Source organism: Pelodiscus sinensis, chromosome 1, assembly GCF_049634645.1.
Source record: "Pelodiscus sinensis isolate JC-2024 chromosome 1, ASM4963464v1, whole genome shotgun sequence".
Lineage (NCBI taxonomy): Eukaryota > Metazoa > Chordata > Testudines > Trionychidae > Pelodiscus > Pelodiscus sinensis.
In genome coordinates, this window is record NC_134711.1 from 41230975 (window position 1) to 41248850 (window position 17876).

Genomic DNA, 17876 nt, shown 5'->3' on the forward strand with positions numbered 1-17876 from the left:
GAACATGCAAACTTCCTCCCATAGCCCACACTCCCACTTCCTACCCCCTCCCACACTCTGAACCCCTTGGTCCCAACCCAGTCCCTACTCCTGCATCACAAGCCTCTTATCCCTGGCTACACTACAGAGCCTACATCCCCAGCCACACCCCTCAAACTCCTGCAACCCAACCCCATGCCCTAGCTCAGAGACCCTTCCTGCATACTAAACCTTCATTCCTGGCCTCACCCCAGAGGCTGCACTCCCAGCCCAAAGCCCGTACGCCCTCGCACATCCCAATCCCCTGCCTTAGCACACAGACAGGGCTGGCCTTACCATGAAGTGAACTGAGGCGGCCGCTTCAGGTGCTGGGGGAGGCGCCCCTAGGACTCAGAGAATTGAGACCTTTCAAAGTTTTGGCCCAAGAGAGGAGACATGGGGGCATCATTTGAGCTCCCCGCCTCAAGTGCTAAAATGTTGTGAGCCAGCCCTGCCCACAGATCCTTCCATCACTCCAAAAACCTCAGCCAATCCGCCCAGGCTAGAGCGCCCTCCTGTGCCCTATCCCACATCCTGAACCCTCCATTTCTGGCCCTAGCCCAGAGATTGCACCCCTAGCCAGAACGCTTTACTCCAGCCTGATGAAAATGAGTAAGTGAGTAAGGGTGGAGGAGAACAAGCAACCGGGGGAAGTGGGGGTGGGCAGGAGAGAGGCAAGGCCTTAGAAAAGTGGCAGGACAGAGGCAGGGCCTCAGAGAAGGGCAGAACAGGGCAAGTGTGTTCAGTTCTGTGCAATTAGAAAGTTGGCAGCCCTCCAAAGGATATAAAATGGTAGTTGCATCCTCTCTAAGCATCAGACCTGCTCTCACATCTGGAGCACATTCTTTATAAACTGAAGCATTGAACAAAGGACTGATAGACCTATCCAAGCTTTGGATGTGTTTGACTTTACAAGCCAGCTAAGTCACTAATATTGTTAAGAAGCTAATATATGGATGCTGAAGTCATATGCATGTACCTAATTGCTTTGACCATTTCACAGTTCTCTTCTTTTTTTCCTAATAAACTGTTAGTTTTAGATACTAAAGGATTGACTGGCAGCATGATATTTGGGTAAGTTCCAAACTAGGATAGCTCTTGTAATATGACTTGCTCTCTGGGAGTCAGAAGAATATATTTGGTATAGTGAGTAGAGTTTAGCATCTTAGGGTATGTCTACACTACCCCCCTAGTTCGAACTAGCGGGGGTAATGTAGTCATTCAGAGTTGCAAATGAAGCCCGGGATTTGAATTTCCCGGGCTTCATTTGCATGATGCCGGCCGGTGCTATTTTTAAATGCCGGCTAGTTCGGACCCCGTGCCGCACAGCTACACGCGGCACGGACTAGCTAGTTTGGATTAGGCTTCCTATTCCGAACTAGCTGTATACCTCGTTCCACAAATGGGAACCGATATGCACAGGAAACTGGCTTTTGGCCGTCTCTCCACACGTGCTAACTCCATGTTCCCACCTGCCCCTCCCCCCACTTGCTGCCTCATAGTTGAGACCTAGGAAGTGCCTTCATGCCCTTTGGTACCTTTAATGCCTGTGTTCACAACAAAGAGATAAGGTGTACAGCATGGTACCAGAAAAACAAGCATGGAAAGCTGATTGGTTTAATTTGGTTTCAGATAATGTACACAGTTCCTTATATTTGCAAATAGGTAGGCTATAAAAAGATGGATTTAGGCAAGTAACTTGTAATCACATCTTCTGTGTAAGGTGAATACTGCATGAGACAGCTTCCTGAAGACTGGAAACATATAGAACTTTTTTCCTGGACTGTTTCTCTATTGACTTATAAGCCATGCGCCCAACTGGCATTGGTTATTTGATTGAGTATAACTCAAACAACTGATTATACAGTTTATTAACACGTATAATATTCCCTGAGGAGAAATGCATTACAGGATAAACCATGATCCTCTCCTACTTCTTAGGCAATGCCTATTGAGCACAAAGCTCTCATATACACACAAGGGTTGTGTGTAGACTGGCATGATTTTGCGGAAATACTTTTAACAGAAAAGTTTTTCCGTTACAAGTATTTCTGCAAAAGCGCGTCTAGATTGGCACAGATGCTTTTGCACAAAAAGTGCTTTTGCGCAAAAGCATCCGTGGCCAGTCTAGACGTGATTTTGTGCAAGAAAGCCCCGATCGCCATTTTAGCCATCGGGGCTTTTTTGCGCAAAACAATTCTTCCCTATCTACACTAGCCCTCTTGAGCAAGTATTCTTGCACAAGAGAGCTTTTTCCCGGGCGGGAGTGTGAAAGTATTTGTGCAAGAAGCACTGATTTTGTACATTACAAAGTCAGTGCTCCTGCGCAAATTCAAGCGGCCAGTGTAGACAGCTGGCAAGTTTTTGCACAAAAGCAGCTGCTTTTGCACAAAATCTTGCCAGTCTAAACGCACCCTAGATGTGTTCATCATAAGATCCTTTAACACTTTGCAAGGTATGGCTGATGCTAGTTTAAATAAGTAGAGTCCTTCAAATCTGCAGATATCTGCTTCATATCCACAAGTATCTTCACCCAAGGATGTAGATGCGGATAGCCAAGGCTCATTTTTGCAGATACAGATGTAGATATGGGTACAAATTTTGTATTTGTACAGGGCTTTACAAATAAAGTATTTTACACATCATATTACCTAGTAGCTGAACATATATCACACAGTTTAACATTCCATCTCACCCTTTTAAGTTCTAAATTTCTACCATTTACAATATTCACTTTATCACCCTGTCTTTGAAATTTGGTATGTATCAGTCTGTTAAGTGTATCTGCATCATACTGTTTTTCTAAGTAAATGACTCAAATGCATAATAACTTGGTTATTTGGATTAGGGACATCAGCAGCTAATTGGGTAATGTATTAATCGATTAATCAATTAATTGATGGCCAGGCTGGACTAGGGCAGCCCCCTGCCCGCACCAAAGGTTGAGGTAGTCCAGCCTGGCCCGCCTGTTGCACCATGGATGGGGGATGCTTTCACCTGGCCAGGCCACCCATGTCATGGGTGGGGAGCTGAATGTAGCTCCAGCCTGTTCAGAGCAGCCCCTACCCATTGGGGGCTTAGTCAGGTCGGAGCAACTGCCCACCCGCATTGCAGACTGGGGTGCTCAAGCCCAGCTGGGTCCGCTGAAACCTGGGTGGGAGGCCTCTCCAGCCCAACTGGAACAGCTCCCACCCACAGGATCTCATTTAAGTGGGTAACTGATTAAACACGACATTTAATCGGTTAACTGATACAACAGGATTTTATATCCCTAACTGGGATGTCCATTTGTTGCAATGACTGGCTGTGGTTGGTTTGGAATCTGTAAGTCTTCTTTTACTGCATCTTCCATCTGTTGATTGTTCTTTCTGAAAAATGAAGTGTAGTTACTGCTTGTGTTGAACTTTCTATTGCTGATCTCAATCATATAGGATCTGAGCAATTAATTCTTTCGCTTTATGATAGCTGGATGTGTCCATCCCTTTTCTCCACCCATTTTAACATGAACACAGTCACCAGGTTTTAGACTCAGCAGTTCTCTTTTTATCTGGTTTGGTTATTCTTTGTTACCTGGCCTCCTTGGAGCTGGACATTTTTCCAGAGTTGGAATGGTAATTGAGTTGTATTCACAGCAGGTGCTGTGCTGAATTACATCCAGTAGCTGATATTGGTATTGATGTGTAACTCAGAAAAGCAGAGAATGGGTCTTCCTGCCATAGGATTTTCTTGACTGTCTGTACAGCTTTCTCAGACTTTCCATTCACTTGTGGGTAATGTAGGCTGATAATAATATGATCAAAATCATATTTCATTTGAAATTACTTAAATCTGGCTGCAGTAAATTGTGGTCCATTGTCCATCACTAGTTCTTCTAGAATAGCAAATTGAGCAGAAGTGCACTTCATTTTCTGTATATCAATGTATTATGTCTTTCAAGTACATTATTTCTATGGATTGGAAAAGTAGTCCAGTATGACCAGCTAATGATAGCTTGAATTTGCATAAAGTTGCAGCTAGACTTTTCCAAAGTCTCCCTGGGAGGGGTGTGTGTGTACCATATGGTTCAGCATTGTTTCTCAAGTTTATTTACACTAGATTCCTTTCAATGTCCAATGTTGTAAAATCTCCATCATGTACTTGTGCCATTCTCACTAGGGACATCATGGCTGCTACACTGCAGCTGAAGTTGTTGGTCTGTGATCCTTTGATCATATTCAGTCAGCATGCAAAGCTTTTGTCTTTGTAAGTTGTTTTTGTGCTGAACTGGCCCATAAAGTTCAGAATATCTCCAAGGCGTGTCAGGACTGTGTCAGGGGACTTCAAGGACTAAAGGGGATTGTAAGTCCCATCAGCTCCTCAGTGAATTTCAATGTCAATAGCCTTGCCATGAATATTCAGTTTCACTCTCCAGGCAGACTGATGTCATCACCAGTGATAGAGCCCAGAAACAATGGCTCCTGTTTGTAATAGGCATCAATTACCTAATATGGTAAATAACAGCAAAATGTCCATATTTCATGCATGTATTACTCTGTGTGCATCTGGCTGGACATGTGTAATCTCTTAGAATATGATTTTGTCCACACTTATTTCAAGTAGGCTAGATTTTCACCCCCTTAGCCTGGGGGTTCTCTTTCCATCCCTCAGTAGGTTTACGATAATGACTTTTTACTCTTTAAGGTCTGTTTATAGCTTCTAAACTTGTTTCAGGTTTTTCAAGTTGCTCCTGCCTTTTGTTCTGTTTGACTGATTCTGACTGCTTTGCTATCTGTATAGCTGTGTAGAGGATTAAATCTCCTTTCACTTGTAATTTCTGTGAAAAGCTTCTATTAGGGTCCTACCAAATTCACAGCCATGAAAAATGCACCACAGACTGCGAAATCTGGTCACTTTCCTCCTCCTCCCACCCCATGAAATCTGGTGTTTTGTGTGCTTTTTCCCTATACCAGTGGTGTGCAACCTTTTTTCATTCACAACCCCCACAGGAGCCGCTGAATTTGGTGGAGAAAAAAAAAAGGAAGCGGGCCCTTTAATTGTCAGGCTGCGGCCACTCTCCTGCCACTTCCCCCACCCCCACCACATTGGACACCGAGCTGAGAAGCCAGGAAAAGCAGCCGGTCGGATCCAAGCGCTGCGACCCCATAGGAAGGCAGCTACAGGTTGCGCACCTCTGCCCTATACTACACAGATTTCACAGGGAAGACCAGCATTTCTCAAATTGGGGACCCTGACCTAAAAGGGAGTTGTAAGGGGTTAGAAGGTTATTTTAAAGGGGTCATGGTATTACCATCCTTATTTCTGTGCTCTCTTAAGAGCTGGGCAGCTGGAGAGCTGTGGCTCTTTGCTGGGCACCCAGCTCTGAAAGCAGCAGCAGACAAGTAAGGATGGCAATACCATGTCACACCACAACATCCTTGCTTCTGTGCTGTTGATGGTGACTCTGTTTTCAGAGCTGGGCTCCTGGCCAGCAGCCACTGCTCTCCAGCTACCCAGCACTGAAAGCAGCACCATCACCACCAGCAGTACAGAAGTAAGGGTATGTCTACACTAGCTCATTAGTTTGAGCTAGGTAGGGTAATTAGGGCAAGCGGAGTTGCAAATGAAGCCTGGGATTTAAATATCCCGGGCTTCATTTGCATGTTCCCGGGTGCCGCCATTTTAAATCCCACTTAGTCCAAACTCCGTGCCGGCGACTACACGCGGCACAGAGTAGATAGTTCAAATTAAAGATCCTAATTTGAACTACCGTTACTCCTCATTCCACGAGGAGTAACGGTAGTTCGAACTAGGATCTTTAATTCGAACTACCTACTCCGTGCCGCGTGTAGCCATGGGCACGGAGTTCAGACTAAGAGGGATTTAAAAATGGCGGTGCCCGGGAACATGCAAATGAAGCCCGGGATATTTAAATCCTGGGCTTCATTTGCAACTCCGCTTGCCCTAATTACTCTACCTAGCTCGAACTAACGAGCTAGTGTAGACATACCCTAACAATACTGGTACCTCTACTATAATAACCTTGCAACTTCCCCTAAACTCCTTTTTGGGTCAGGACTCCTACAATTATAATGTCATGAAATTTTAGATTTAAATAGCTGAAATAATGAAAGCTATGATTTTTAAAAGCCGATGACTGAAATTGAGCAAAATAGACCGTGAATTTGATAGGCACCTGGTGTTTATTTCATAAATACAGTAACAAACCCATCTCTGATATTTTCATGTTTTACATTCCCCAAATTACAGTTTTAAGACAACGAATGAAGAACTCTTATAAAACTTTCAGGATTTTCCTTTAGATCTTGAATTCTCTGATGAAAACATGCTATTTTTTATACCATGTTTTTTTCTGGGATATAAGCTATACTTCAAACATAGCCACAACTCTTTCACAACCATCTTTGTTACTGTCTTTAGTAAAGGATTTAAAATATGCTCTGCTTTCTTCCCTATAACATACATTAAAGGTACCTTCACAGCTCCCATTTTTATGGTGTTTGTTTGCAACAGAAAATCTTACAAAATTATTGTTTCTAATCTGTCCTTTCTAAAGATTTATCAAAGCAGACATCCTTTGAAGGCATTGAAGAGTGGCATTTTGAAGTATTGCAACCTTTGTGACTGTTTTTCTTCTATTTATTTAGTTTACTCCTGACATCATGTCATGTTCTTCTGCTTTAGATATGGACTAGCACAGAGCTTCTTATACACACTAGCTGTGTTCATAATCTCTAATGCTCTGCCAAATATGGGTGAGGCTAGTTTTTTAAAAGGTATTTTATACACAGTTCGAATGTATATCTAGTTTATTATTCCATTAACAATCCCAGCCACATCAGGAACAAAGAGACCTGCTGCACTGGGAAAGGACAAGGTTTAGGGAACTTTTCATAGGTGTGCTGGAGCACATTACAGTGACTGCATCTATGTGATTTGCATCTATGAAAATCTATTGGTGTTGCCCATCATAGAGTAAGGAACAGGAGATGTAACTTCAGGGTTGTGAGGTTAATAACGTATACATTGCTGTCATCACCATGTTGGTCCCAGGCTTTTAGAGAGGTAAGTGGGGGAGTGGTAAAGCAATATCTTTTAATGGAACAACTTCTTTTGAGAGAGACAAATTGTCAAGCTTACACAAAGCTCTGTTTCATGTCTGTGAAATGTACTCAGAGTGATACACTAAATAACAAGGTGGAACAGATTGTTAGCATAAGTGGTTGACACATATTTCACAGGACCATTCAAAGTGAAGTGAACCATTAACATGCCTCCAGTCATAGAAGGGAAAGGAAATGGGGAAGAACAAGCAGCTGTGTGTGTGTGGAGGAGGAGGGTTAAGTGGGTTGTAGATTTTGAGTTGTAATATAAGCTATAAATCCAGTGTCTCTATATGGTCCATGATTTTTCATATCTAGCCAAGCTCTGAATGCTCATCTTTTGAAAGCACTATGTGGTTTCTACGGAGGATGAGGTCTGATAGGTGAGATATAGAGTGACTGCTTTGTGGAGTGTTCACCCACAGGTGATGTTTTTGTCTTTTATCATTTTCCTGTGTGAGTTAATTCAAGAATGTAGTGATTGTCTGGTTTCACCCATATAGTTGTTATTGGGGCATTTAGCACTACATGTTGTGAGAGCTGTGTTAGATCCATGAATCTTCAAAGGTGTGTTGTGGGGGTTGCTAACCACCAAATAGTAATTAAACCAGCACATAATGAGGTGCCATCTTAGTAATCAACTGTGATAACTGCATTAATGAGGCCAACTAACAATTATCCAACATCACTTATTAAAAAGAACTCAAAGAAGATGCAACACCACAATTCAAGGATACCATCAAATCCTTCCCCAAACAACTCAAAGGGAATTCTACAACCTCATTCTTTAAGAGCCCAACACAACAATTTTCTGCTTTTTTCTGTGACAGCTCAGCTTTTGAACCCAGACCTGAGAATCCCCAGACAGCTGTCACATCCTGGCTGCCACCCAATACCTACTGAAACAGGGTGGGCTGAGAAACTAGTAAGACTCTTGCTTCAGCCTAGGCACCACTCAGGGGAGCCCTGTTTGGGGCAATCCCCCAGCTCCAGCAAAATACTTTCTGGTTACACCAGGGCTATATCTACACTACAGGCTTTTTGCACAAGAATGGCTGTTCTTGCGCAAATACTTGTAGAGCACCTACACTGCACATGCGTTCTTGCGCAAGTAAATTTACAGTAAGGTGTCAGAAAAGAGGGCTTCTTGCACAAGAGTTATTCCTCTCCCCACGAGGAATAAGCCCTCTTGCACAAGAGCTCTTGCGCAAGAAGGCAGTGTGGACAGGCAACAAGCTATGGCTAAAATGGCTATCAGAGCTTTCTTGCGCAAGAAAGTGTCCACACTGCCATGGATGCTCTTGTGCAAAAGCACATGGCAGTGTGGACGTGCTCTTGCACAAGTCCTTTTGAACAAAAACTCTTGAGCAAAACAGTTCTTGAGCAAAAAACCTGCAGTTTAGATGTAGCCTGAGAGTCTAAAAGGGCCAGTGTCTTTTGACTACTTGCTTGTACTGGAATTGTGAGTTTCCCTAGGACATTTTTGGGACCCTGTAGGGGCAGTAGCAAAACCGGTATCCTTGCTGTTCAGGAGAAACAGGTATCAAATCTTCCCCTTGTCTTCTAGTGGCTGGAATGTCCTCTATCTAAGCTTCACTGGGCCCTTGTTCCTAAGGGCTGGTAGGGTGTTTAAAGTCATGGGCCTACTGTCTTGGGAAAATCTTACTCAGAGAACCTGGGAGGGCTACCTGTACCTACTTAAGCAAAATGCAGGACAATGTAGCACTTTAAAGACTAACAAGATGGTTTATTAGATGATGAGCTTTCGTGGGCCAGACCCACTTCCTCAGATCAAATAGTGGAAGAAAGTAGTCACAACCATATATACCAAAGGATACAATTAAAAAAAATGAACAAATATGAAAAGGACAAATCACATTGCAGAACAGGAGGGGGACGCAGGGGGGGGGGGAGGAAGGTAAGTGTCTGTGAATTGATGATATTAGAGGTAGGGAGAGTGGGATGTTTGTGAGTTAATGGTATTAGAGGTGATAATTGGGGAAACTATCTTGGTAATGGGTGAGATAGTTCAAATGTTTGTTGAGTCCTTTTTGGAAAGTGTCGAATTTTAACATGAATGACAGTTCAGAGGATTCCCTTTCAAGTGCAGATGTAAAAGGTCTTTGTAGCAGAATGCAGGTGGTTAAGTCATTGAGAGAGTGTCCTTTCTGGTTAAAATGGCAAGAAACTGTTTTCTCTTTGTGATCTTGTCTGATATCTGTTTTGTGGGCATTAATCCTTTGGCGAAGTGTCTGAGATGTACCTACTTAGTCAGTTGTGTTTAGTTCCTTGGGGTTTAACCAATATGGGCCACCACCACTCTTGGATACTGTGATGGACCGGGCTGCCTGTTGCAGCTTCAAGCCATTCAAAGCTGCTCCATGTAGGGTTACCAGGTAGCTTCAGAAAAAATACCGGACACACTTGATGGGGGGGGCGGGGAGAGAAGGGACCAGACGGGGAAGGGGGGAGAGAGAAGGGACCAGCAAGGAGGGGAGCGGGGCTGGCCGGGAGGAGGGAGGGGGATAGAAAGCAGGGTTGGCAGGGGGAGAGGGAGGAGTCAGGGGCAGCAGGGCTGGCTGGGGGAAATTGGGGCAGGGTGTCAAGGGGTGTCGGGGCAGGCTGGGGGAGATCGGAGGAGCGGGGGAACCGGCCCGCAGGAAGCAGGGCTGGTTAGGAGAGGTCAGGGGGAGCGGGGCTGGCCGGAGGTGGGAGCAAGGGGGAGAGAATCAGTCGGCGGGGAGCTGGACTGACCTGGGCATGTGCAGATCCCAGGGCCCTGCCCATCCTGTGCACTGTCCCGGCGAAGCATGAGCGAGTCTGGCTACGGCTCCACAACACGCTTGAACAGCGCTAAGGAGCACGGTCAGGGCTTCTCCTTCTCCCCAAAGCATCACTCCTACGTCAGATGCAACCAGAGGCTCCCAGCCCCGATCGCGCCCCTCCTCCCAGCCACTTCCCCCACCCTCGCAAGGCTTCCATCAGGCGCTCAGCTGGAAAACCAGAAAATGCACGTCTGGTATTTTCTGAATTTTTTTTACTAGACAGAGGGCCCAAAAACCAGACTGTCCGGTTGAATACTGGACACCTGGCAACCCTAGAAGGCTCCATGTGCCTGTTTGCACCTCCTTGTGGGGAGGGAGACTTTGTGCACTGACCCTGCTCCCAGCACAATCATCACATTTCCCATTGGCCAGTTTCTAACCAATGGAAGTTGCAATGATTGTGCTGGGAATGGGAGCAATGCACAAAGCCTCCTCCCTCCCCAAAGGCATATGGCACCTAGAGTCACATGGTCCCAATAGCTGGCTGCTTTGAAGAGTTCAGAGCTGTGGCAGGCAGGAAGCCTGCCTGAGGGTCCTGGCAGGCTGCAGACCAGTCCCAAAGGCTTGGTAGGTCATATCTTGCCTACCGCTGATCTATCATCATCTTGAAAAACATCAGGGTCTAAACCATTCCCATAATTATGGAGGATATATTGCTTTTAGGGGCAGGGCCCTGAAGAATAGCAGCTGGTATTAACTAACTCTGCCAGACATTGTAACAACTGTTGCTGATGTGATGCTTTTGGCCTAAACAGTTGTAGCTATCTTTTACTGCTGTACTTGTGAGTCATCCAGCTATTGCAGGAGCTGATTCACCTCCATGGCTCTCCTATGTATATATAAGAGAAAGCTTTGTTTGTTTTTTGTTTAAAGTCTCCCTTTTCTGCAGGGACAGCTAAATCCACCCTTCTTCTTGTACCACATTCTCAACTGCTCTTGCTGCAGTCTCTCTAGGGTTCCTATATTTCTCCTAATTGGTACCCTTCAGTTTGTCTGAAGTTAAACTCTTAACTTCAGTTGACTCCATAGACTGGTCGATCAGCCCTTAAACTCCAGGACTAGATGTTTTCTTTTATTTCCTTGCCAGTTGCTTGCAGGCAGCTTGGCACGGTGCTTTTGCCATTGCCTAGTATCCTAATGTCTTCTATCCCTCCCATTCCTCTTTATTTTCCCTCTTCTGTAGCCTGGATAGTTTACTTTATTGATCACATCTGTGAGTGTATGCCTCACTGACTGGCAGTTCTGGCAGCTGATGGGTATGTGGTCAGCTGATTGCCTATAAGCAGGGAAGACTCTTCTGCCTGTGCTCAGTATCGGGTATGTAAAGCCTACTGCAGTCTCCTTGCTGCTCAGTAGATAGAACCAGAGCTTTAACTAGTGATAATTCTTTAAAGTAAATAAGGATGACTATAACATTTAAAGGGTGGAGTAAGCATGACTTAAAAATAAACCTGCCAGGTCAGCAGGAAGTAGAGAACAAAACAGGACAGGTTAGATTACATTGATAAAAAGCTGCAAGGGTTGTTGCCTTGCCAAGAGCAACTACTCATGCAGCCTAAGGGAAGATTCACTTCATTTTCTAGGTGTTTAAAAAGCATGAAAGGAAACTAAGATATCCTATCCCCCCCCCCCCCCCCAAAAGGTATAGGCAGCAAATAGACCAAATTAAACTGTACTACTAAACAAGAAGGCTACGTCTACATTGGTATGATTTTCTGGAAATGCTTTTAACGTAAAAGTTTTCTGTTAAAAGCATTTTCGGAAAAGAGCATCTAGATTGGCACGGACGCTTTTCCACAAAAGCACTTTTTGTGGAAAAGCGTCCGTGCCAATCTAGACGCGCTTTTGTGCAAAAAAGCTTTTGCGCCATTTTAGCCATCGGGGCTTTTTTGCGCAAAACAGTACTGTGCTGTCTACACTGGCCCTCTTGCGCAAATGATTTCGCAAGAGGGCTTTTGCCCGAACGGGAGCAGCACAGTATTTCCGCAAGAACACTGACGATCTTACATGAGATCGTCAGTGTTCTTGCGGAAATTCAAGCGGCCAGTGTAGACAGCTGGCAAGTTTTTCCGCAAAAGCAGATGATTTTGCAGAAAAACTTGCCAGTCTAGACACAGCCGAAGTGTTGTAATCCACTGTGTGATAATACAGTATATGAACAACCTAGGGTTAATATGGCAGTAGTTGGCATTATAGATTTAGGACTAAATCCTGCAGTGCTGATATAAGTAAAACTCCGACTTCAGGATTTGGCCCCTACATTAAAAATACTCAGCAAAAAGGGAACTACTGTGGATGTTTAGAAGTGCGTAACAGCTCTACAGCTGGAAGCAGAATTGCCTGGAATGAGCATGGTCCACTGAGCTGCCATGGTACTCAAAGAGTTAAGAAAACATGTCGTCGATTTCTGCAAACCTGAATAGACTAATTGGTGTGTGTGTATAGCAGACAAGGAATGACTCTTATTTATGACTTTCAAATCTAAAGGTTTCCTGCCAGCTATATATACATTCGACTAATGAAAATTCATAATATTGCATATAATTTACTTATCTTTAGATGCCCTGTGGCCTCTCAAGTCAGAGGATGCAACAAGTTTGGTCTTAAAAGCATAGAAGACCAGAATAGGTTAAATTGTAAGCACCTGAGGGCAAGGGTTAGCACCATGCATGTTGATGATGCTTAATATACCATGCATTTCAGAGAGTTTGTCTGTCTAAGAACTTCTCCTAAATGGTAAGAGCTGGGGCCACTAAATTTGCTATACAACTTTTTTTTTTAATCAAAACTTAAAGGAATATAAGGGTGTGGTTGTGCCAGGAAAATGGTATGTGCCTGAAATGGGTTTGCTTCTCTTAAAACCAAACAGAAAAGAGGCAGATGCACCAAATCATAGAATCCTAGGGCTGGAAGAGACCTCAGGAGGTCATCGAGTCTAGCCCCCAGCAGGACCAACCCTAACTAAATCACCCTGGGCTTTGTCAAGCCAAATCAAGTACAGTTCTTAAAATAGACCACTGAGTGAATGTTGAAAGAGACTGTACCAAGATGAGCCAGGAAATTGGAAGAACCTGGAATAGGACTGCCTCCCAATAAACCTTACAGAAAAGAGATAAAATGGAAAAATCCGTAGTAGTGTTCTGTTTTGGCAGAGCACATTCAATGATTACGGTTTGAAAGCTAGAAGACAATATTATTGGAAATCAAATCGATAGGATTCCCATTTAAAAATACTTAAATTAACTTCATAAAAATAACATAAATCATAACAATTTCTGAAAATACAATTTCAATAAAGCATGTCCATTTTTATTTTATTTAAAAAAAATTTAGTTAAGGACCTGAGCAACACTGACTAAATCTGCTAGTAAATAATAAAGTTACCTGTGTTCCTGTTCCTCCAGCTCTGAATCTGTGCAACCTTTTGAGCTGAAAAACACCTCAGACCAGCAATCTGTTAAAAAGAACTTAAAGATATTTGTATTTGTAAACATACTTTGCATGGTAGCATGAATCATTTTCTTTTTAAAATGTCATCTGTGGTAAGTAGAGATGGGGCCAAGCTGTGAAGTTCAGATTTGGATCCAAATTTTCCTAATGTTTAAATCTAGGCCTGGTCTAGAAATAGACCTCTACCACAATGTTTGAATACAAATTCTCAAAGCTTAAATGGGTTCTGGGTTGGGCCCATCTCTTTCACAGTGGTACCAATATAGTGCTTGGGAAACACAGAGAATGATAGGTCATCACCAGCTCCTGTTTCCAACTGTAAGGTCGGATAGGACTCTGGTTTCTGTCCATTTCTTGCCTTGATTAAGTATCTAGAATTCCAGCCACCGGAAAGGTAGGCCTATTTCAGAGATGGGGAACCAAGGCACAGAGATTAAGTTATTTGCCCAAAGTCACATAGGAAGTCTGTAGTATAGCAGGGGCATGATCCAGTTTCCCATATCCCAAGCTTGTACCCAGACCATACTCCCTATCAAGAATGACAGATTATAGCCACAAAAGCATATATTGCAAAAATACACCTGCAAATCTGAGTGTGCATACAGTAGTTCCCATGGAGAAAACTCATGTGTACATGAACAAATATATTCTCTCAGTATTAATAGTTGTGTTTGTCAAGTCCCCTTCTGAGATCCTTTTTCAGTTTCTCATGCCTCCACTCTTTTTTGATTGGATTGTGGGGTGCCATGCCATTCTCCACCTAACTCTCTGAGTTACATGCTCTGGTTGCCACCATCATATTTAGAAGGCCCTATACACTTGGTACCTATGAGAATTTCCCTTTGATCGCACTGGCACAGTAGTAGTATATCTGGTGAAAGAAAAAAAAGTTTCTTCAAAACAAAGTATGACTTATTTTTCCAAAAGGAACATAGCACTCAGACAATTGGATTTAAAATAACAGAGGCATACACATTCTATCTTTTCTATGCTTGGCTTCCTTCTCAAGCCACTAATAGACATGATTTAGCTGATGTGCCTCCTATTCTCTTGGGGACCATGAGTTACAACCTGGCTGCTGCAGTTCCTCCATCAGTTGGTGTCAGCCTGCAGCTGCTGACAACTTCCCCTGCCCTCTTTCAGAGGAGATCTTAGTGCCTTGTCTTCAGTTCTACATGTTCTCAATCTTGGCAGAACAGTCATGTAACCAGCATTAGGACTGAAGAGCTGATTCTTCACAGCTGTTAATCTGGCTGTTGTCTTTGAGTATGTGTTAGGTTGTTCTTTATCTAGGCCATTGTGTTGCCTTTCTGCTTGGTTCTCTAGCAGCTAACTGTCAATCTAACTCTGTAACAAGCAACTCATTATAAACACAGAGAGGCACAAACAATATTAATAAAAATAAGACAAATGTTTCCTAGTTCTCCACAGATGTCTAAAATCTCAAAATCTGAGAATGGAAGAGCCACTTTATCAGTCTATAATACCTGCAGATGCAGGCCTAGATTAATCAATGTGCTCTTGGTGCTCTTACAGTTGACCCCCATCACAGGAGAAGTCCCCTATCAGTTTTTTGTGGGTGATGTGACCTTGAACACAGGGTTGCCACAATGATCAGTTTTGGTCTGGCTACCCCTCCATCATGATGGTAGTGAACCAATTCTGAGTGAATAGCATTGGGACCTGATAAATGGGGTTACAGTGTACCACTCAGTTTTGGGCTGGCTGCCCACCCCTTTGTCATGATAGTGAAGGAGAGGTGTGTGTGGCCAGGACAAATGTAACAGAAGATCACAGGCTTCCAAGTTTCACAAGCATAGGCTTCATAATTATTTAATATGGCATGGTGCAGGGTTTTTTTTAACTTGACTAGAAGCAAAATCAAATTTAATGTAGGCTACAAAAGTCTCTGGCTATTATGGTTGGGAAAAAAACTTCAAAAAATATGAACCATATTACAGCCAGGATGAACAATGCTGAGAAGAGAACTGCTGTCTTCATCTCAGTGAAATGCTAATGCCCATGTCCAGTAATCATACATTTAAATGTCACCATGGTTAAATATTTTATTCCTCAGCTAAGAGAGAAGAGGGAGGGTCACAATTCTACACAGGTTACTATGGGTGATGTGTCCTTTTCTTATCACAAGAAGATAGCTCTTTGTCAGATTTATTATTTCCTCCATTTAAGGAGACAAGCTCTAGGCGTGGGAACATATTCAGGCTCCTCAGAAGGCAAGCTTAAGCTCAGGGAACCTTGCAGAGTCTTGGCAGCTGACCAGTGAATGATATCTAGGACATTGCCCAAGCGTGCAAGGTGTCTCGTTTTGGCTGTTTACTCAGGCAGTTTATTTTGGGGGTGTAGTTTAGAAGAGTGGCATTCCCCCAATCGGGCCCTTCTGGCAGGGCTGTATGTTCAGGAAGTACAGCTTCACCGGGGAAGCCAGTTGGATTTCTTCACTACCACTAGATCCACAGTTAAAAACAAAAGAAAACAAAAACCTTTGTGTGTTGTTACAGATCAATGACCGTATTAACCGACTTGCCTATTTCCCCCCTGAAAGCTCCCGACAAGTGGTAACACGAAACTGGATCCTCATGCAGGATCCTGGGTTTGGGGGGACTGCAGGGCACCAGGGGAGTTTCTGTGTTTTGGTGGCGCAGAAGTGGCTGCATTCGCTAGTTGGGCAGCGGCGCGGGGAAGGCGGAAAGTTGGCCTGATCCGTGCTGCTGCTGCGGCGCGGCTGCCCCCCTCCCCCCGCCGGGTTCTTCCTGGTGTAACCGGAGCGGCGGGACCGCTGCAAGTGGGGGCAGCTCTGTCGCGTGTTGTTTTCCAGCGGGCGGGCGGGCGGAGCGCGCGAGCCCCATTAACATTCCGTTCCACGTGCGGCTTGTTGTGGGCGCTACAGGTTCCCCACCTGTGCGGCGCGGCAGCTGGCGCCTCCGGCGGGCGGAGCCAGCGCCCGTCGCGCGGGGAGAAGTGACAGGCTGGCCCGGGCGCTGATAGGAGCCGTCCGGAGCAATTCCCAAGGCAACCCAAGCTCGACCCCCTCGCCAGGCCCCGCCCCCTCCCTGGCCACGGCCGCCGGGAGGAAAGAGTCGGTGGAAACTCGACGTGTCCGGAAAGGTGCGCGCCGCTTTCCCTTTCGCTCCGCGCCCGCAGGCAGGGGCCGCGCGCCGCCCGCACCATGCTGGACCCGTCCTCCAGCGAAGAGGAGTCCGACGAGGTGCTGGAAGAGGAGAGGCGGGACGTGCTGGTGGCGGCGGCGGCAGCAGCGGCGGCGGGGGGCTGCAGCGGCAGCTTGCCCCGAGCTTTGCCGGCTTCCAACCGGGAGCCCCGCGCTAGGGAGCCGGGGCGTCAGAGCAGCGGCCCCGCCAGACCGGCTAGCCCCAGCCCCTCGGTGCTGAGCGAGGGCCGGGAGGAACAGGAGAGGCTGCAGAAAGAGGAGCGGGAGAAGCGGCTCCGGCTGCAGCTGTATGTGTTCATCGTGAGGTGTATCGCGTACCCGTTCAACGCCAAGCAGCCCACCGACATGGCCCGCAGGCAGCAGAAGGTGAGTCGCCGCAGGCACCGGCTCACCCCCCTCCCCGCCCCGCCTGGGCACTGCCCGCTCCGCCCCACCAGCCCCTGGTTGCTTCCCTCTCCGCTGCATAGTCCGTCAGCTTTGGGTTTGTTTTCTGCAATGCGACCCCCATCGCATGTGATCGTCACTGGCAGCCTCGGCCGGGCGTCAGCCTCAGTCAGTCCCCGGGATCCCGCTGCACGGCTCTCAAGTGCCATAAAGTCTTAAATCGCCCGTAACTACTTCTGAGCACGCCCCAGAGCGGGATTGCGAGCTAGCCTCTGCCCGCCTTCCCTGCGAGGCGCTGCATCGATCGGTTCAGTGGTGAAGTGTTTTTGTGTCAGTGGGTCACACCACACTGCTGAGAGTAATTTCCAGCTCGCTAGCGGAGCAGGGAGAAGCCTGTTTAGACAATACCGTTCTCTAGGCTAGGCACATCTCTGGTTCCTGCAACAGGTTGATCTCTTTAATAGGCGTTTGTTCAATGAACCCTCCCCACGTTTGCGAGGCAGAAAATGCAGTCGGTCAACAGACAGATCAATTTTCAGTTCTTTCTGCGAAGGGAATCAATTTAGTTTGTATTTTGAGTGTCAGTGTTAACAGGTTTACCTTTGCGGACGGTACTCCAGTGCTTTTCTTTACTTAAACAGCATGGTACTAGAAAAAAAGCAGAAGAGAATTTCTTCACAAATGATAGGTTTTCAGGGTGATAGTTAAATCCGTCTCCAGTGTCAAATAGGAGTATACAGAATTATTTTCTATTTGGGGTATGATAGATGTCTGTCTTTGAGAGGTAAAATAGAGACTGTGCATTCCAAAAGGCATTTCTTGCAAAAAAAAATAATTTTCTGACAAGGTACACCTAAAGATAAATCATGGAAATAGCACAAAGGGAATTGTTGGGTGAATGAGACAGTCTGT

The 17876-nt window shown here is 45.4% G+C and overlaps 1 protein-coding gene across 5 annotated transcripts in view; it reads left to right on the forward strand.

Annotated features, from left to right (window-relative positions):
- Positions 1-15752: 15752 nt before the first annotated feature.
- CADPS2 (calcium dependent secretion activator 2) overlaps positions 15753-17876 on the forward strand; it is a 514814-nt gene continuing 512690 nt past the window's right edge. The window contains exon 1 of one of the 5 annotated variants that reach the window (XM_075928806.1): positions 15753-16946. In XM_075928806.1, coding sequence (XP_075784921.1) covers positions 16581-16946 — 366 coding nt within the window. In that variant the 5' untranslated portion in view covers positions 15753-16580. The remainder of the gene's footprint in view (positions 16947-17876) is intronic. The other 4 variants (XM_075928789.1, XM_075928797.1, XM_075928802.1 and 1 more) reach the window with 4 other exon arrangements.